This window comes from Callionymus lyra, chromosome 4 (genome assembly GCF_982586985.1).
Source record: "Callionymus lyra chromosome 4, fCalLyr1.hap1.1, whole genome shotgun sequence".
NCBI lineage: Eukaryota > Metazoa > Chordata > Actinopteri > Syngnathiformes > Callionymidae > Callionymus > Callionymus lyra.
The window spans coordinates 26,991,066-27,013,455 of record NC_141821.1 but is presented as its reverse complement, the minus strand read 5'-3'; the positions used below and the strand labels follow the sequence as shown (position 1 = coordinate 27,013,455).

Below are 22,390 nucleotides of genomic sequence, written 5' to 3'. Positions count from 1 at the left end.
TTGTTTTTTCCTGGTAACATCCATAAGTCGCTCAGTACTTTATGTAGAAAAACCTGCCTCGGACCCACTGCTGTATACAGTTCGGTGGTCACATGACTTTCTGGGAGGATGGTCAGGACAATAATATGTAGCAATGAGCATCGTTAAAATAACAGCTAGAGATTTCTATCACATGAGTAATGACTGTTAAAATTATAATAATTTCAGAAAAGTGAAAAAAGAAGACAAGGTTACAACGCACTGCTTTAAGAAATTGATTCATATATTCAGTGGGATGTTAATAATGTTGCTTTAAACACATTTTCCTAACTAAAAGCGTTCTTCTGTCAGTATTCTTTGTCGGGGATAACGCTGCTTGCATTAAGATGAGCTTCTCTGTAAGTTAATGTACAACGTACGTGTGTGTGCCTGCGCTGGCTAAACTACTGTGTTGAACACATTTACTTCCAGGATCAGATTAGCATGAAAGAAATGAAGTGGAAGAATATCTGTCAACAACCACTGCATTCTTTGAGGGAATCATAACTTATTCATACACTGTCATACTCTTGCACAAGGTTAAGTAGCCGCTGCAACAGCTTAAGTACAAAGAAATGGTCTGTCAATCATTTTGGCAAGTATATTGTTGAAAGACACTAAAAAACATGGTCATGTACGTCGAAATACTGGGTGCACATGTCCCTCGGTGCACCTACAATTTGGGCTGAATCCTACAGCATCAATGGACTTGATCTGCCGAGGGTTTGGAGCAACCCCAGTCTGCCAATCCAGAGGTATTACACCTGATGTATGAGGTATTACACCAATAACAAAGCACCACTCAGGTTCAGATCTGGTCAGCCGTTGAAAAAAAATATAGTCCCAAGGTTTAACTGTTGTTGCCAATATGGGCAGGGTCAGAGAACCTTCTCCAGGACTGTGAGTAAGTAAGTCATTTTTATTTGTATAGCGCTTTTCCAGACCAGGGTCACAAAGCACTTAAACAATCAAAACAATATTCAATAATATATATACTTTAAAGGTCAAGATGAAAACTGATAACACAACAGGAGTTCCAGAAAATCAAGGAAAAGCCTGAACAAATAAAAACGTCTTAAGATCTTTCTTAAAGGAGTCAGTAGATCCATCAAGCACAAAGAGAGAGGAAGATCGTTCCAAAGCTTAGGAGCAACAGCCTGGAAGGATTTCTCTCCTCTGGTCCTGAGCCGTGTGCAAGGAACCATCAGTAGATTCTGATCCACAGACCTCAAAGCCCGAGCTGGGGTGTAAGGCTGGATCAGATCAGTGATGTAAGGAGGAGCCTGACCATGAATAGCTCTGAAAGTCAGAACTAGAATTTTAAAGTTGATCCTGAAAGAAACTGGAAGCCAGTGAAGAGTTTTAAGGATCGGAGAGATGTGAGTTATTCTACTTGAGCGGGTTAGAATTCTCGCTGCAGAGTTCTGAATCAACTGCAGACGAGACAGCTCCTTCTTGTTAAGACATGAAAATAAACTGTTGCAATAGTCCAGACGAGAAGACACAAACGCATGGATTACAAGCTCCAGATCATGTTCCGACAACATTTTCCTAAGTTTAGAGATTTTTCTCAGTTGAAGGAAACAGTTTCTGGTCAGTTTTCTGCAGTGTCGAACAAGAGACATGTCTTTATCAAATACAACACCCAGGTTTCTCAGGCTCAGTTTAACAGCAAACAATTGACAAAGCTGTTCAACCTCTGGGGCTCAGTTGGATCAAAAGAGCAGTAGAGCTGGATGTCATCAGCAAAAATGTGATAAGAAACATCAGGAAATCTCTGAATGATTTTACCGAGGGGAATCAAGTACAGCAAAAACAATAAGGGACCCAGAACAGAACCTTGAGGGACTCCACACAACAGATCTGCCGATTCAGACCTCATTTGATTCTGTGATACTCATTTATTTGATACTGTGTGCTTCCCAGTACCCCTTCTTAGGTATCCGGAAAGTCAGTCTTTTTTTTCTTTCAAAACTGCCTCGAGAATGGGATTTATATTTAATTATATAACTGTTTAAGAATTTATGTTGCTTCTATAGTCTTATCACAATAAACATGTAGTCATGCTGGCTAAAGCTCACAATGAGCTGGAAGGAATGTGCCCAGTCAGAGTTTCGTTTCTCGAGAAATCACAGTTTGTGCATTAAGATACAGTGACCGCAAGATATTCGAGCTGGTCTCCCCATGCAGGCTTTTATGCCGCGCTAACTGACTCATAGAGAAAACCGCTTCTCGCTGGCTGCGTCCAACAACAAACAAACAAACTGTTTGTATTTAAGTGTGTCATGCTCTGAGCTTTCTAATAAAAAGGCAGCAAGAAGCGGTTTGGAACGAGCCTCCACTCCTTGCTGGTACTGAAAGGTTTCTGAATTTGTTGTTATTCTAACACTTCTCTCTGTTTTCATTCCGATTGTCCGGGAGAAAATCCCTGACAATAACCAAAACATTAAGCAGCATATTTGTTATTGTTCAGATTCAAATGTTGAAGACAATCTTAGCCTAAATGTGGTGGAAGCTAAATTCACTTTCAACACGATTTATTTTGAAACAGCAATGCTTAAACTTTGGCATTGTTCACACATGCAAGTCATCAACCTGGCGGGCTACGAATCAACCATTTACGTTCCATGCCATCACTAGTCTGTTTCAAGCTTAGCTGCTTGTATTTTTAGAGATTAAGCTTCCACACAATCCATACTGCTGACCGCAGAAGCCGTTGACATGAAAGGGACGAAATTACATTTCTGCAATTAAACAAAAGGCAGGAAATGCACTTGGCACACATTGCGGTCGAACATTTCGTCTCTTATCCACCCACCCTGAAATACTAAAGAGGGCCTTCTAAGATTGACAGTGACTAATTGGTATTGGTTCTGCAGTAAAACCTAAAGAAGAGACTGAACAGCACTGCAGTGTAGGAGCAGCATTACCTCTCACCCTCAGCACACAACCTCAACCCTTACAAATCTCTTGTATGATTATTCATGAATGATGCTAGGTATCTTAATTGACAGAATTACATCACTACACATCAGAAATACTGATCATCCTCTCAAGTCACCCGCATTCGAAACCTCCAAACAAAGGGAAATAAATACCTGATGTAACTTAAAATGAGCCCCTCAAGGAAATTGATGTTGACTTTTTGAATTTGTTGAAATTTATTGGTTTGGACTGTTTAAATTATGTTTGTGGGAAACAAAATAATAGAGACGCTTATTTAATAGGCTAATAGTAGCCTGTCATCGCTGTAATTGTTACACCATCACATTTAATAGAGAACTAATGAAAACACTTGATTAATAAGCGGTAAAATGTAGAATAACAAATCAACAGTGTCACTTTGGCTTTTGTGCTGCCAATCACAGTGATCATGAAGGTCTCACAATTATGAAAATGAATGCCAGCTAAAGGCATCTGGTGTGCTGGTTGGTTGAGCCTTGAAGTCACTAGCATTTTATTCTGCAGCATGGCATGCTGGGATGGCAGCATTTAAGACAAGCCTGTGCAGATCGCTGGCTCTGCCATTGAAAGGAAATATCAGGGAGGTGATGGAGAGGATTACCAGGGACAAAACACTGTGGCCAACATTACATATCGACGTAGCAGGCCAAGAACACGTGTGTGCTTCCAATATTGCTTTCTTCCAATCACTGCTTCGTACATTCAAGCGCTGGGTTTCACTGTTCAAAATAAAAAACCCTACATGATGATCCGGAATTGACCGACCAGTCACCGGGGTTGAACATTGTTGAGCATGTTTGGGCTAAGATGAAGGAGGGTGGGAAAGCACTTCAATGAACTCTGCGATTCCTGCAAAATTGTGTTATTTGAGTCATTGCTGAGACATATATAGTAGCTGCAGTGTCCTCAGCTCGTAAATCTTATTAATGTTCTTTCCGAGGCGCTACAACTTCATGTTCCAAAGCTATTGCAGCAGTTTTTTGTTTTCATATAATAATAAAGAAACCATAAACAATCCTCTTCAGTACAGTACACGTTAATTTGCTCGTAACCTGATTATTGTCCAGCTCAATTCGATATTGATGAAGCATTGAGAGACATTGTCCCCATTTTCTGTTTCCACTAGATGGCACTCTTTTCTTTTTAGGCTTTGGCTAAAAGCAGCTATTACAATGGCAGCCCTTAAGGGCCTGACAAGGGATTCTCTGCTGGCCTAAACATGCCCAGAAAAATAAATATATATTGTGTTTAACGTCATATTATATCCACTTGGCTTTTTCAAATATGATGGTAGTTTCAGGATTAGGACGTTTTTTATCTAATCATGTTTAGCTAGCTAGACAACTCTCTGACATTTATCCAAACATGTTCGGATAGCGAGATGACGTGTAGGGCCAGCAGAATCAAGACTGCTGGCGTTCATGCACTTGAGAATAGAGCGAGTCAGCTCTCTAGTCAGTAATGAGTATAGCGGCCAGCGGGCCTCATGTAAACTGGCATGTATTTGTCCTGTGATTGGATAAGCACTTTGTTAGGGGCAAAATATACACCACGGCTGAAGGAGGAGAATTGCTTTGTTTGGTTTGGTTTCAGAGATTTACTATATACATATATATACTTATATATAGCCATTAAACTGTACAACAGAGCCATAGAGGTATTTTTCAATTTATAATGTACTTATGTTGCGCAAGCAACTGCATTCAATGCATTCAATTAATTTACTGTTGCATTACTTGCAAATAAATAAATATGTTAATAAATTGCTGATAATGCACATTTTATTGGATAACCTTATTACGTACATATACTTTTGGTGGAGTGTATAAATAGTTGTTGAATAATCTCTTACAATATAATGAGAGATTTGGCAGATTTATTTTCGGTTCAATAATAATAATAAATGTGGGCTTATTGATTGGTCTGGAAGTGTTTGTCTGGAAGTTTTGCCTAAACAGCTTTTATTAAGCATTCTGCGGCCTCAATGTCAAAGTGACCCAGTGGGTGAAAACAGATGTGTTTGTGGTATTCCTTGTGTTGTCTCTGGGTCAAGGTATAAAACCTCCCTGGCTTCCAGAAATATGTATGCAGTGGTGGAGGTTGTTCCCCTTGACACAAGGGTTAAGGTTAATGTGATGTGTATGTGTGATTATGTATGATTCTTCATAGTGTCATATTGATGCTATTATGAGATGGATTATTATTGGTTGGACTAAGTATGACGTCCCTGATGGCTTAGGGCTGAAATGCAAGACCCACCGCTGTATCATGATACCCCTCATCATATATAAGCCAACAGAGTCATCTACTGAGTTTAAAACTGTATACCACTACTTCATCAAACTTCATTAACCCTCACTATAATTATATACAGTATTACTGTCTTTAATACAAGATACTAGGGATGGGTTGATGAGACCTCATGAAGCAGCTGATGCTGTATCATGATACAGTTTGAAAGACCACTAGATGGCACCCTCATTGAAAATGAGGCCGGGTTTGATTTAATTAGTAAATCAGAGCGAGATAAAATGAAAGGACTGTATCTTGATACAACTGATGCAGTTTCGCGAGGCCTCATCAACACTTCACTATAAGATTGAACTCAATAACTGGTAGTGGACTCTGTAAATAAGGAAATCGCTTACTTAAGCTTCACCAACCCAACACTTGTGATTGGCACATGTTGTCATTTCAAAATATGTATATCTGTTCAAAAATATTATATTCAAACCCCTGCATTCAAAAGAAAAGTTAAAGATAGTCAGGAATTAACATTGACAGTTGCTCACACCTCAGTTCATTATTCAGGAATACACAGATTTAAAGTAACAAAGCATAATATATACTAGTTTTAGTCAGAGTAAATCAGGAAGTAAGAGAGAGCAGCCTCACAGTACAGGTTCATAGATTTTAAGAACATTTGTATCCGACAATTTTTGTGCGATTCTTCACCACTAAAACATGTTGCTCTTTGTCGGAACAGATGATCTCTGTCAACTTTCCTGGCGTCGTGCTACTTCATTCAGAGCCCGGTTCTCTCCATTTTTTTCTCTTGTTCCCCCTCTATATCGCCCTCTTTTCACCTCAACATATTTTCCTCAAACATTGACTCCATTAAGACGGATGACCTGACTTTTCCCTCCTGATACTAAATGAGCTTACTCTATCACATGTGTCATGAAGTGATTTTGAAAGCCAACATGTATTTCATACAATATCACCAAGACCCTCCCATGCAGCCGGCCACTGTAATCCTTCAATTCATCAATATGACAGACAGAGGCCATTACCTGGGCAATGAGTCCCTTGCGGCTCCTTCGGGCATGGTGGAAACGCTTGATAAAGAGAGCCAGAAACTGCTTCCTGATCAGCTCCCATCCAGTGATGACCGAGGATCCTCTTCCACTGACCGCAGCCTGTTTCTTAGACTCTGTAATTGAAATCAAAATTATCCTTCATGTTTTTGAGTGTGAATAAGTGGATGAACATGCTACTCTAAGAACAATGTATCTAAATTAAGAGTTATTAAATCCACTCAGATATGTGTAATGAAAACTGAAGTGGTGGTGGTTGGAGTCTTCTTTTTTTTTTCAAAAGGTTAATGATAAAGAATCATATATGAGACTCGCAAAATCATTGTAGCCTCAGTCTATTTTAATGGAGTCCGACTGGATATGAGAGAAGCTGTGTATCATTTATAAACTAAAAAAATAATAATAGATAATTTATATTATATTAAAGGGTAAGAAAGAGTGACACTCCTGTGCATTTTTTGTCTGTAGACTAAACGTATATATATATATATCTATATATAGATATATATATAGATATATATATAGATATATATATATCTATATATATATCTATATATATATACGTTTAGTCTTTCTATATATATATATATATATATATATATATATATATATTTTTTTTTTTCATTTAATTGTATTTATCCTAGATAACTTTATTAATTTATCTTTAAACTAAATTGTTGGTCACCTAGACCCAGAGATAAAACAAGGGTTAAAGTTGAAAGAAATACTTAAAATAAAACTTGCTTGCTGCTTACTAACAAGTTTTTAAGTATAAGTGCATCAATCTCTTACTTTAGCTTAACAAAAACAACAAGTTATAATGTATTAAATCTTTAATACTTATCATTTCTTAATTGGCTTTTGTAAGACAAAACCAAGTGTTCTAATAGGAACACAATGCATATCATATTATAGTGTGATTTGGTGAATCTATAGTGTAAAGAATATAATTTAAAAAATCATTATTAAGCACTTACATAGTAACTGAGCAGATCATTTTAGGTCAAACTTATTTTCATCATGATCAAAGATGATACACAAACTCACCTGGCATGTCATAAATTTCTCCTGATTTAGGATGGACAGTGCCGAAGGTGCTGGGCTTTGATTGGAAGGAGTTTCGCTTGCAGTCTTTCATTTCCACATCCTTTGTTGCTGTGGGAAGATAAGATTTGCGTTTTTTGCTGTGACCCAATTTAGACTTATAAATAACAACAACATGAGTTACTGGACCAACAGTGCACCAGACTTTACACTGCCAAAGCAAATGCACAGTGCTGATGTTTTCTATTGAACATTGTCTTATGATGTAAGATGTTATGATGAAACATTTTATCTGGAATAGCAGTAAACCCAGGACATAGTTCTTAATTTACTGTATATGTAAATTTATTAAGACAATTTATTTCATAGCATTATTGTTGTATAGTCCAAAGAGGCTAAAAAGTCTATCTAAATAAAAGGCTTGTGAAATATCCTTTGTACAAATCAATATTCATTTGAAACCTTTTAAGGAGGTACCGCACATGAAATGCCATGCTGATATATAAATGTCATGATTTTGGCATTGCGGACTGATCCCCGTGGTGATTTCATCTTGTCTAATAAACTTAACGTAACATCATCCAATTGGTAAAAGCGAATATATACCGAATAAAATATATTCACCTAAATACATACACGGTTTAAGAGTTATTCTACAACAAGCCAAGCTATCAAAGCGAAAAAGGAATTCCGTTCTATATCGAAGAAACAAACAATGTCAAGTATTGATGGAGCTACAAGAAATTCCCATGGTGGAGTCCTATATTAAACAATTGTGTGAGATAAAAAAATAGATTTAAGAATGGGCCACCTAGTGGGCTCTGAAAATAAAGACACTGCTTCATGTAGCTTTAATAACTCATTATTGTTAACACTTTTCACCACTTCTGCAAAACTTTGCAATGCAAAAATCCTTTGTCTTAATATGTGCCGTAAATCCCTATTAAATGTGATGGTTTAATTACCTGACAGTAAATTTCCTTTTTTTTTTGCCCCAAAAAAAGTCAATGTTAGCTGATCAGGAACCTTTTCCTTATTTAATCAGAAATGACCAAGTTTTAAATATATTGAAAATCGACTACTTCCAGTGACAGAAAAGCATTGCTGTAAAATCTGTGTCGCACCATTGCCAGCCTTGACATACTTTTTATATTTTTCTGGTAAGATGAAAAAGTCTCACAGTACTTCATGTGAAAATACTGTATCTGACCCACTACTATAAATATGTTTTGTGGTATCGGGAGGGTTGTTTAGAAGGACCCTTCTAACTTGAATACCAATAATGTTAACAATAAATTAACTAATAGTCAGTTATGTACGGTATGTAATTACATGATTAAGAATTAAAGCAGCAGCAGTGCGGGGGCATTAATCCAATGTGTGTTCGCCAACCTAGTCAATGATCTGAACACTACTTAGCCCTTAAAAAGTTTTGTCACCCCATTACTACACAGGATTTAAAATGCCTGAGTGTACTCTGTTGTCAAATGAGGGGTAAAAAGTCCTTCGCAAATGGTTACACTGAAAAAACAAATAATAGTATAATTTTGATGAAAACTCCACAGATATGAAACTAAATCAAAGCAGTATTTTAAACTTGAATTAATCAAGCTGCAATTTTTCATTGAGGCATTTATATAACCTAAGACAAGCAATGATTTGGTCAATAAGAGAATTCTTCAGGGAAGAGCTATACCTCAGAGAAGTCCTGTGATCAAGGACATAGCTAAGGCTGTGTGAGTGACCGCTTGGCAACTGACAGGTACCAGGTTGAATTAATGACATCCCTGGAGAGGCCATAAATAAACCTGTTTCTGACTCATCCCGTCGTTTAGGCACGTGTGCACGTTCTTGTACATGATACAAGAGCAATACAGTATAGAAGCACAAATGCATAATTACTTATCAATACTATAATGTAGCAAACTGTACAGTATAACGTGAAGGCTTCTGTTGAAATGTTCAAGAAATCTATTTTCTATTTTATTTTCTATAATATGTGATTCTCACCTGAAATATCTGAATCAACTCCAGTGTCTTCAGCCACTTTCAGAAATATCTGTTGAAAGAGAAATGTATTTATACATAAGTGAACGATCAAATAGTGTTGACACATCACATTCTTGATCATATTTTATAAAACATTAGCTTCCCTTGCCTTATACATCATATTCACCGATGGATGAATTATGTTTAGCTATTTTTCTTGTAGGTAATGTATTACATTTATAATATATATAAAACAGTAGATCTGTCAGTGTGTGTGTCTGTATGATGTCAATGTTTTAATGTTGTCCTTAGTCGCCATGGGAGTTACAGTATCTCATGTTGGCAGCATGACACTGTCAATGGTCCCTACCCTACATTACCAACCTTCTCTGGCTCATAAATATGTTTGTAAATATTTTCTTCATGATGCAAGCGTTCAATTATGTGGATGCTGTCTTTCGCACTTCAATTCACCTTTTTGATGTTAACACATATCTAAGCTGGTATCTAGTCAACATGTGACATTTCAACTGTTGCAAGTGTGTAGCAGTATAAATGATGAATATATCCAGATGAATGCATTGATATGATGTACACAATAAAAAGCTAAAATCTTTTTAATAGGAACTGTATCATTGTATAAAAAGGGAAAACATAAAATGTGGATAAGATGAGATGGATACAAATAAATGTCTAGTAAAAGTGCAAAGAAAAACCTTCCCCATTACTTGCAAATGGATTCACTAAAAGCCCTTTTTGGCTACCCATATAAATTCTGTCCACAAGTCAACATCTGGCGTTTTATACAACCTATTACATCAGTAAAACCATTAAAAATGAGGTATAAAATTTAGGAAATAAAAGTGTTGGTTTAAATATGACTGCTTTTAAACTTTATGATGGAGAATGAAATTCATTCTTGTTTATTTACCTGGTCCTATTGATCCACCTGAAGAGCTTTTGGACATTTAATTGCATTGTAAATTGAAAATATTTCAGTACTAACTGAGAATGAATAAATACATCTCAGTCCAAATAATGTCAAAACTATATTAATACGTATAGAATCATAAAATACTTGAATGATTAATGATCTTAAGCAAGTGCATGACATCGTTCAATATCCTTTACTTTTTACTTCCTGCAGCATTCAGTAACAGTTTTACTTAAAAGAGGACTGGGTGTTAAATAACCACAACGTGTCTCAATTCTGAGAACGTCAAAAGGAATTATTCAGGTTGCCTTCAGGCATGAATGTCTAATTCCTAGTGCAGATGATAGTTTGGACTGTCGTTCTTTTTTGAGCTCATTTACAAGTTCCACATTCTGTCAATGACTTTCAAATGGCAAAGAGCTTTTTCAACAAATCTGTGACGATTTGGTGGATCCTCAGAATTTAGCTGGTGGAGAGAATATCATTAATTCTGTAGCTGTGAATATGAAATTGACACATATTTTATTTGAAACAAAGATGAAATTGAATACCAATATTGACATTATTCCATACTGTATTCAACTCTAAGCCAACAAGGTTTTAGAACAGTGTCCTCAAGGCCACGAGATGACACTATCTGCTCTATAATCTTAATGGAGCTTCATGCTTTGTGACCCTGGTCTAGAAAGGCGCTATATAAATAGAGATTATTATTATTATTATTATTATTATGACTTCCCAGCTCAGTTGATGGTTTATTTCCTTAAAGCCAAAAATTAGACATCAAAGTACTGATGGGTTGACGTGGCCACATGAGACAGCTGATGCAATATCAACCCATCACTAGATCAAAATCAGGAAAATGCTTCACAATTCATGGAAACCTTCTGTTGTACTGTTTCATGAAACTAGTCTAGTTGTGTGTAAAGAAAAATACCTCATGAATAAATATGTGTAGCTCTGTGATATTGTAAACATTGTGATAACAGCTTCTTGGAGTGGCTCTATAGTACACAACCCCCTCTTAGACCCTTTCAGACGCCTGTTGAAATGGATGCCAGTTGGATTACTTAATATTTTACCTTAAGTTTTATCATCAAATTGATCTTACATATCATCAATTTTTTTATCAATTGAAAGAGCTTATTTCCTCTCAAGTATCTATCCATCAACTCTTGAAGTGATGGTTATGATTGTGTTTTTTAAAATGGTTTAATTTTGTCAACAACACACAATTAACCTCTTAATCTTACAACTGATAGTAATTACCAACTACTAGAGTAAATTTGTTCTATGCGAAATGAAACCAGATGAAATGTGAGGTACTAGTGAAGCTTTGTGATGATGTTAAAAAAGCTGTCAAAGCAATAGATTTAGTGTAGAGATTGACATCCACTGGAATAATATGGTTAATTGACAGGTTTAAATTGTGCTAATTTAAAAAGTGAATCTGCTGCATCGGTTACACCAATGAAGCCTGTGATCTCGAATTATTAGTACTTTCTTCTAAAGATGTGTGTATGTGTGCAAACAAACTAGAATAAATATATTCAAGGGCCTTTTTGTTAACATCAATCCAACGCAACCGTACCTCCTCCAGGCTGGTGTCAGAGATGCCATAACTGGTCAGACCAAGGTCAGCCATTGCTAGATCCAACTCCTGGAAGAGTAGGGCAAACGTTCCATCTCTGGCTCCTCCATAGGGCAAGATGAAGGTGATCTCCTGACCGATGCACTCCAAGAAGACTGCCTGAGGGACGTGGCGCTGCACCAACTGACCCACCGCTGTCAAGTCTGCGAGATGAAGATATCGCATGACACAAATGCTTCAGAAGTCAAACAACAACATCAACAAACAGTGAAAGTTTTTTGCTGTACTCAAACAAAAACAACAAGGCAATACATTCCAAATTCACCTGACCTTTAAATATAATGAAAAACATCAGTCGACATAATTCTCCTCGTTCATCCATCCTGACATCTGGTCTTAGAGAGAATCAATCAGAACAGTGTTGCAAAACCATCCATTATTGATCCGGAACCTCTCATACATAATTACTGCAGCACAGCATCCCACGCCTTTGCTGCCTTATGAAGAATTCACCCTCTCTCTGATAGTCTTTTCATGGGTGCTGTTGTCCAGACAAAACGAACCAGCGATCTTAGTTATAGGCTTTACTTCGTTCTCATCCTTTTCAGGAGCGGTAATTGTGATTATTACCCTAGTAATTATCATCCTTGTACTTAATCCCTTTCAGGTGCAGTAAGGCAACTAAGAGGAAATGGCAACTATAACTAGCACATATTAAAAAGCAAATAACATGAAACCCCAACTCTCCTGACTCACTGACCTGTATCAAAAAGCCTCTCCAAGATGCAGTAATTCCCTCATCATGTTGATGGTTTAAAGTGATCACTTCATAAAGTTCTCCCCTGTCCAAAAACCTCGACGAATGTGAGGTTACGAGAGCGGAGTCCATTATGACATAATAATGGCCTCACTCCTTCAGCCAGCTGTAATCACGCCCCGCTTTGTTAATACATTGAGTACCTTGGAGGTGGAGGCTTCCGGGATTGGTCATACGAGGTGACAAGCCTTGATGCTTGACCAATCACAGCAGAGTGGACGTGGTTATGATTAACAAGATATCATCTCAAGACAAACAAAGTGTTTTCCAGTGGACGGGGCTTCAGCACATTTCCTCATGTAAGTATATAAAGTAATAAAGTGCTCTGTACAAACAGACACAAACTGACTTAACTCAACACATTAGTTGCCATTTAAGTATAATGATAATTGCATTCAACAACATCTACTGCAGGATTGATTCCGGGTGGTTTGTGCCCTTGACTACGACTGCTGAGGAAATGTTATTTATTTAGTTAAAGACTAAGTAGTTTGCCTATAAAAAAACTCATGACCACACAGGAACCATGGCAACTGCTTCCCCTCCTCAATACAGGCATTCTAGATATTTTCAGCTAAACTGCAACCAAATTAAAGCCAGCACATGGTAACCTAAGCTTTCAACAACGATAGTCTGAAATGTTCTCATTTTACATTAATAATTAAGATGCGAGATTTGATTTATTTTCACCATGCAGTAGAATTGATTGAGGTATTCTTGACAGCAGTATTTTTATACCAGTGAAAGGCAAACAAGAAGGTGTACCTGAGGGCTCAGCATAAGTCCTGCAATGGCTGCCGTCAGGACTTGTGTTCCTCTCTGGAAGGTCTTTCTCCTGCTAATCACAATTGGATTAAAACTGTGTCATCAGTCTGGCACACTTAGAAAGATTAGCAGTGTCTCCTTGACTGTGTTGCTTTCTATCAAATTATGGCCGACATTGACCTTAACTATTCTACATAAATCTGCATGGAGTTCATCTTGAACAGGGACATGCAGGGATTTGGAGCATAGTCCATCTGACATTGAGCTAAAAATAGAGTCAAATATAACATAATTCTTCTAGGAGTAAACCAAATGGAGGCATTAACTGATTTCGGACACCTATATTCAACAGTATTAGTCATTGAATCAAACTATTAACCATAAGTAGAGCAGTTCTAATGTATTCTAATGCAGAAAAATGTAATAAAAGGAAAATGTGGAGTTTTGTTGATAAATACTTTAGTAATTACATGTTTTGCACAGTAAATAGGTGTCGTTTATTCTCTGTGTTAAGCAGTTGCTGCATGTGTATTTCTTAATTCGCCACAAATGATGGCAAACACCTCCATGAGCCAGCAGACTAATGATAATTGCCGCCGTCCTGCTGGCTCCGCTGCATCTTGTTCATTCGTTCCCATTGATTCAGACTGTGAGTGAAGGCCCAATGGAGAGTGAGGGACAAATACCCCTCGTTCTCTCACCACCCCCTCATCTCCCCGGTGACAAGTAGTCTCATTCAGAGTGTAGGCTTTACCTCCTATTTTTAGGGACTTAATTTGTGCGTTAAAGGATGAGAAGCCAGGCAACGAATGTTAAGACTAGCCATAGCCTGAGTAATAATAACCACCACACACAACTGACTTTAAAGGAGTTTAACAACCTCAGTCCACTTCATCAGCTGTGGGAGGATTCACTCCATACTCAAAGAAAGTGAATAATGAGACTAACATTCGAAAATAATCCATGAATCGGAACAACTTCATTTAAACTCATTAGGGTTTCGCTGACGCACTACGAGTTGTAAATCAATAAACACTAGGGATTCTCTCATGGCTCTTCTGTCAGGTTCAGACAGGTAGGGAGGAGCCATGACTCCACTTCTCAATTGATTTTTTCCGGGTTCAAAATATATTCTTTTCATAACGTATTCCCGGTTCAATAATCTTCTTTCATTGTTATAACAGCCTTGCTGTGCTGAGTGTCGCTTGTGTCTCTTCACAAGACTATAAAAGAAAAACAAAATCTCGCCTTTTGCGTTTCCTGTTGAACAAAATAATCTGCAATAATGAGTAGCAAGAGGGATCGATAAAGACCTGTTGTGTATTATTTTGATTTCTCTATCTCCTATCCTAAAACAATATGAACTTTTTTGCCACTCCCCTTTACTTCAATGGAAAATAAAACATTTTATGGAAAAAAAGGAAGGTTTTAGGAATCTGACTAGTTGGTGCAATCAAACCTTTTTGTCTTCACTGTGTATGATCCCCTGGCGCTGAGAAGCCATCTTCATTGTCCCCTCTCTAACCAGAGTGAGGTAATAGCCACTGCCAAAGCACTTTTTGAGAAACAGCGATGAACCACAGCAGCGCATCTTCCCGTGGGAGATGATGGCAATGCGGTCGCCTAAAATGTCTGCCTCGTCCATGTGGTGTGTTGACAGAATAATGGTGCGACCTGAAAACAAAGAAAAGATGTCAATATGCAATGGATCTGTTTGAGGCATTTCCTTTAATTGAGTTCAAACTGTTCTTCTTTGATTGTTTCAGTTCATAAATGACATTGCCAGGGTTTTGGTGAGTGAACAAACCATACAATTTCTATTCTGTAGATGTTTAGAGCCAAGATCTGAAGGGAGAGAATGGTGTGTATAGAACGTAGGCAAGACAGACACCTCATGATTATCATGTATTCATTTTATTTATTTATTTTTTCCCTTTTTGATTAGTATGACGTCATGCTGAGCGCAAACGAAAACATTAAGGAACCGTGTTGGGTCATTTACGGTGTTCCAAATCTTTCAAGTCCTGCTGTGTCAGATAACAAAGTAATTAGCATCTGAAGAGGCAGCGCAGCGTGTCCATGGTGCTGCACTCTCCATGAATTCAGATAATTGAACAAAGTAATTAACCTGAAATGTATCAGGTAAAAAATCTGAAGAAAGAAGAGCATGATGTCTGTTCCATAGATATTATATGGACAAAAGCTTGTATAATTCTTGTTGTCGATAATACTCAGTTAATTTAAGCTGGTTGTTAAATAATTTGTGTTGTTCTAACTAAACACTTATTTTTACAATGAGGCAGGAGTATCATGTTCACTTCAGCGACGTACGTGTCCAGCACAGGGAGATACAATTATGACAGGAAAATAAGCGATGGGTCGATGAAGCTTCATGAAACAGTATCTTGATTTTGAGAGATATTAAAGGAAACTTAGTCCCTTAAGTCTTTATAGCAAGGTCTCCAGGAAATAAATGGAAGTACTCCTTTGTCTCACAACTCGAAACATACTATATAGATATATATATAGATATATATATCTATATAGATATATATTGATATATATATAAAGTACTGTGCAAAAGTTGTAGGCAGGTGTGAAAAAATGTTGTTAACTAAAATGCTTTCAAAAATATAAATAATAATTGTTTATTTGTATCAATTTACAAAATGAAAAGTGAGCGGACAAAAGAGAAATCTAATTCAAATCAATATTTGTTGTTACTACTCTTTGCCTTCAAACTAGCATCAATTCTTATAGGCACATTTGCATAAAGTATGGGGTTTTGTAAGATTCTAGTGAGGTGTATGATCAACCAATTATGCCAAACAGGTGCCAATGATCATCAATTTCACAAGTGATTTGAAACACAGTGATGAAGAGAAAAAGATACAGCTGTGTAGCTAAAAACTGGGTGAGGAACAGCAAAACTCTGCTACCAAGCTGATGTTGTAGAAGACAGTTTCATGCCACAGGTCATACACCATGGGAAGACACAAGGTAGTTAAACTGCATCAGCAAGGTTTCTCTCAGACAAAGATTTCAAAGCAGACTGGGGTTTAAAGATGTTCAACCTCTTTTGAAGAAGCACAAAGAAACGGGCAACGAGGAGGATCGTAGACGCAGTGGTCGGCCAGAATTAGTTCAGCAGGTGAAAGACACATCAAGCTTATTTCTCTTAGAAATCAGAATATGTCCAGCCGTGCCATCACCTCAGAACTGGCAGAAACCAGTGAGACCCAGGTACACCCATCTACAGTCTGAGAAGTCTGGCCAGAAGTGGTCTTCATGGAAGAGTTGCAGCCAAAAAGGCCAAGCGACTCAACTATGCACGAAAGCATAGAAACTGGGGTGCAGAAAAATGGCAGCAGGTGCTCTGGACTGATGAATCAAAATGAAATATTTGGCTGTAGCAGGAGGCAGTTTGTTCGCCGAAGGGCTGGAGAGCGCTACAATAATGAGTGTCTAAAGGCAACAGTGAAAACATGGTGGAGGTTCTTTGCAAAATTTATTCTGCAGCAGAACCATGAGCATAGAGCCAAAGTCATTAAGAAATATCTTCAATGTAGAAGAAGTCCTGGAAGTGATGGTATGGCCCCCACAGAGCCCTGATCTCAGAGTCTGTCTGGGATTACATGAAGAATTTGAGAAAGCCTTCATCTACTGTTGTTAGTTCTCCAAGATGTTTGGAACAACCTACCAGCCGGGTTCCTTCAAAAAAGTGTTGAATTGAATTGATGCTGTTCAAAAAGCAAAGGGTGGTCACACCAAATATTGATTTGATTTAAATTTCTCTTCTGTTTATTCTCTGCAATTTGTTAATTGATGAAAATAAACCGTTAACTCTTCCATTTTTGAAAGCATTCTTAGTTAACAGCATGGTTTGGGTTTAAAACCTGCCTAGAACTTTTGCACAGTACTGTATATCTATATATATCTATATATATATCTATAGATATCTATATATCTATAGATATATACAGCTATTTCTAGATACTTAGATAGCTCTGAAAACAACAACAAACAAAACACAGGATGCCTCTGTCCAACACGATCTCCCTTTACAGTTTTGCTTTATCAGGTCAGTGAACTAACTAATGAACTGAGTTGTATAAAGCATTTGAGTATGTATGGAAAGTAAGTAAGATCTTCCCTCCACTTGGACAGAGAGTGCCTTTATTTGACGTGATTTGTCGCAGACTACAAAAGGTAAAGCATAAAAAAAATAATAATCAAAAGTACAGCATCACCTGTGACTTGGGAGAAAAATAAATGTGTTTAGACTGCAGAAGGTCCTCCGAGGTACTCTGATTTATGGTACAGCATGGTGCATTACAGCACACCGCAATATATCAGATGGAGTGGGTCGTGTTCAGGTAAATTTATGGTAGTTGCTCGGTGTACAGCAAAGTCGAGCAGAAAATCAGGTTTTCTTGATCGCTGTCATTCGCTGAAATGAATCTGAAGACAACTGAGCTCAGGACTCTGATGGGCCATTGTTATTTTAGTGGCATAATGGGCTGATGACGCTTCATGAAGCATTGTCCTCAATATTAGAGCCCACTAGATGTCACTGTCTGCTCTACAATCTATTACTTTAAGCTAGCATTGGGTTGATGAGGCCTCATGAAGCAGCTGATGCTGTATCATGGTACCAGGTTTTATTGAAAGTTGTAAAGTAGAGAGTGCCATCTGGTGGCCTTTTGAAATCAAAACACAGTTTTATGATACAAACAATACGCTATCATGAGGTCTTATCAACCCATCAGCACTTTGAAAAGTTATTCTATTAAAACTTAACATCATTTTTTTAACTTAGTGTGTCATGTACCAACTTCTTAAGACTAGGACAAGGCCTCATAAAGCTTTATTAGCTCATCTCGAATAGCTGTTTAAAGAAAATTAATACAGAGTAGATTAAGTGTACTCTGAACTGGAGACTGGATTTGAGATTTCCATCAACCTATCATTTGTATAACAATCTTCATATATTCAGTGTTGTTTGGGGCAAATAATCCATTTGTTTAAATACATGTACATCTCTAAGAATGAATAGTGCTTGTATCGTGATACAGTTTAAAGACCACTAGATGACACCCTCAGTGAAAATGATGCCAGGTTTCATTGAATTAGTAGATCGGAGCCAAATATTATAAATTAGAGAGAGACATCTAGTGGCCATTCAAAATTGATACACTGAATCATGATACAACTGATGTAATATCATGACGCCTCATCAACAAATCACTACTGTTAATGTGATGTATATCCCCAAATATTTAAATATCTAATTGTAATGGTTTGAGTCAGTATACCCTGAATAGCAGACCCCTTTGACTGTTCTGGGCAGAGGGAAGTGTGGGCTCAAGCTGCCTCCCAAAAAGAAAATAGTATGAAATATTACACTATCGGTAAAGGCTTTCGAATTTCACTTTCTTATGTGCATGATTCAAAATGAAAACAAAAATGAAAATGGTTCCTATTCACCACAAGAAACGCTTCTTGCTTTCAAATATTCCCTCCCACCTCCATTTTTAAGAGCAGTTCCTGCCATTCACAGTCTCTATTGCTTTCTGAAAAACATCTTAAAATACCATTATTGTTCAATTTTGCCATTCATTTCAAGCTGAGCCGTTTTGGTGAACCTTTAACTACATTTAAACATGTCTAAAACTCCTCTGCCTGCATACAATAACTCTAAATCGCTTGGTTGTAAGCGATCTACTGAAGCGAACATTATTAAAGCCTTTTACAGCGATAATACACCTTTTCGATACAAAATTTAAACTGCTGCAAAATGCATGTTATTGGATAGTTGGAAGTTTCCATGTCACATTAATTAGCAACACTTTTTTGTAATCCATCAAAGGAATTGAAAAGAAGAAATATATTATTCAATATCTAATTCAGAATGCTATAACCAAGAGGCTGAGAGCGGAATAAATAATCAAAATGTTCGACAACTCTTCCACCTCTGAATAGGAGAGACGGACCTGACTAAAGAGAAAATCTAACGACTTGTGAGGGCAAAATGTGACTCGATGTCCATTAAACATTAAGACATCTGTTGAGTGTCCAATCCAGCCTACAGCATCAAGTATATACGGCCTGGAGGGTGACGAACTCACTCACAATTACAACTCTCTTAAATAGCAATGTCACTTAAAAGCCCTTTTAATTTACTTCTCCTCACTCCCATTCCAATCTGTTAAAGTACAAATTATAATCTCTCTCCTCCACCAAATGAGTGTCACATTGAGCAAGGCAAAAAAAAAAAAGTGGGCAGTTCATTATGGTAATTATTCTTCTACTTGGACCATTTGAGTCTCGTTCAGAAAAGTTTCAAAGTTACACTGATTGGCAGAAATCTAGGATGTGGTCAGTGTCACTGAGATGTGTTTCACAAACCTTGCTTGTATTTTAAAAGAAGATCCCAGATGCTCCGTCGGGCATAAGGGTCCACTCCAGCTGTGGGTTCATCCAAGATGACTATTTTTGATCCTCCAACAAATGCAATCGCCACCGACAGCTTCCTCTGCATCCCACCTGAAAGAGGAACTATTGTTAGAAAAAAAATTCACATCAATAATCCAATCATTTCTATGACAATCCCAAATGATTTATCACAACAAGTGTGCTTTTAGAAGTAGTAGTTTGGTTTGTCAAAGGTAATCTAAAGTTGAGGGCCGGTAAAACATGAGGTTGAGGAGTTGGATGGGTACTTCCCATACATTCCCATACTGAGCTTCCAAATAGGACAAAATGAGATACAGGTCGTCAGGGTCAGTAAAGGTTGATGGGAGAGTGTGGGGGGTACAAGTTGTGAGGACGGGTGCTCGATGTGAAATTCATAGCTTTCCAGTGTAGTTTCTCACAGCTGATTTAATGGCCATCCTGCACAAATCGTAGAGCGAGTCTGGTGTCTTGCTTGTATTTCGGTCATTTATGACTGGAATTTAAGGCCCTTGATTGGTAGTTTAATTTTAGTGTCCGTGGTGATATTAATGATTTCCCTTTCTACCACGATCACATACACATATAAAGGTGTGACTTCTTTACTACTGTGATCAGAGATGGAAAGTAATTTAAGGTGTTACTGTACCTTTATCTCAGTACTTTGGGGGGTGTTACTTGAAAATGATCTATATTTGTACTTTGCTACGGAGTCGGTTCAGGTAACTCTGTGTCATGAGTTCAAATAAGTTTAATAAAGTGTTCCTTTTGTTTGTTTACTCGAAATGTTAATGTTTAGTTTGTTGTTCATCTTTGGTTTAAGAAGATAATGTCAGACAAATTATATTCCAATTTTTCTTGATTAAATATTGTTTATGTAGTTGTCTCTCAAACCAGATTAATGGGTATGTTCCCAGATCTATTTCTTTTAGGATGAAAAACAAAATGTGTGATTTGTATTGTCATTTATAATTAAACACATTTTTTTTCTTGGGTCTAACAGCTGTTATTCAGTAATGGCACATCAGAGAAATATTTTTACTTGTGTTACACTTGATGTTTTTCTTTAAAACTTAAAAAGTACAAAACCTAGAGTGTTTTTGTATCTTTTTGGTTTATTTTTAATTCTACTTATGGATGTTTTTCGGAGCCTTTTATTTTGACATCCTTGATCTATTCTGTGTTGATATAATATTTGACTAAACATCTAAGCATTGTCAGAATCTAAGCATTCAATTGCAATCCAAATGTTATTATTTCTCTTATAGAATGAAATAGAATTATTATTGCAGTTCCAGTTAACATTTTACCTTCATATTAATATCCTTTTTTCTTTTAGTTTTAGTCTATTACAGTGGGGATTACTGGTGTTTATACCGTATTCTATTTATTATTGTTTGTTATGGAATTGACTTCAGCAGTGCATAATAATCTGTTTTCTCGAAATATATAAATATTGGTATTTAATAGTGTCATGGTTTATATAATAAAAATATTAATATGTATTTTTTTGGTAGCAGTCTGCTCAAACAATGCACACCTCTTCATAGAGTTGTATTATATTATATTTGGCTTTTATTGCCATCATGACAGACCAATAAAACGCTTTCTTCATATTCTCCAAATACCTCTGTCTTGTTTATTTGGACTGAGGAGTTCATATTTTGTTTTGTTTTCCTGTTCAGCCATCTCACTCAGATATTATTGGATATCTGGTTTCAATAAACATTGGCAAGTATTAGATTGTACGTATTAGATTTGGACCAAATGTCACATGGTAAATGCTCATCAAACGGAGTCTGAAGCCACCTTTTTCACGCTCCGTTGTCTTTTGCTTGATATGATACATGATATATGAAGAGAGGACACCCATAACTTGAGTGATTCCTTCTTTCATTCTTGCTGACTTCCTCGGCACTCACATCCTATGAGGCACTAATGTAGTGGAAATGCCAGCATAGATCAGCCAGGGAAGTCATATTTCAACGCCCAACTCTGACAACGACTCATAACCTGTGACACACTTACAGCTCGCCTGAACATCCACGCAGAAGCGGCTGTTCGGAGCCGAGCCAGGACGAAGGTGGTATAAATAATAACGGACAGAAATATCACAAACGCATAGAAGTGCACACCTGACAGGTTTTTGGCCATTTCCTTCCTTTTATGTGGCAAACCCACATCCCTTATCATCTGCTCCATCTCCGTCTTAACCTCTTTTTTGCTGCGTCCTTTCAGCCGAGCGTAGAAATAGATGTGTTCCTCCACCGTCAGCCTGCAAACAGTGATTAGAAAATGTGTTACATATGTAGATGTTTATGACTAAATAATAAAACGAGACATAACAAAGAGGTGTGTAGTGGAATGCTTTGCAACATGTTGTCACTGACTTAAAAAGGGGATGAACGCAGAATAACTGCAAGCTGCTGTGAAGTCAACTAATGGATTATAGTCGGCCTGGCCACACAAGTTATAGATGACATGAATGTTATCAGAAA

At 37.2% G+C, this 22,390-nt stretch overlaps 1 protein-coding gene across 1 annotated transcript in view; it reads right to left on the bottom strand.

Moving 5' to 3' along the window:
• LOC148082304 (phospholipid-transporting ATPase ABCA1) overlaps window positions 1-22,390 on the bottom strand; it is a 148,069-nt gene that overhangs the window by 76,962 nt on the left and 48,717 nt on the right. The window contains exons 20-27 of the mRNA XM_087789468.1: window positions 22,028-22,167; window positions 19,848-19,985; window positions 14,899-15,113; window positions 13,440-13,509; window positions 11,858-12,060; window positions 9,354-9,402; window positions 7,347-7,454; window positions 6,276-6,415 (exon numbers count right to left, since the gene is read on the bottom strand). Coding sequence (XP_087645594.1) covers window positions 6,276-6,415; window positions 7,347-7,454; window positions 9,354-9,402; window positions 11,858-12,060; window positions 13,440-13,509; window positions 14,899-15,113; window positions 19,848-19,985; window positions 22,028-22,167 — 1,063 coding nt within the window. The remainder of the gene's footprint in view (window positions 1-6,275; window positions 6,416-7,346; window positions 7,455-9,353; window positions 9,403-11,857; window positions 12,061-13,439; window positions 13,510-14,898; window positions 15,114-19,847; window positions 19,986-22,027; window positions 22,168-22,390) is intronic.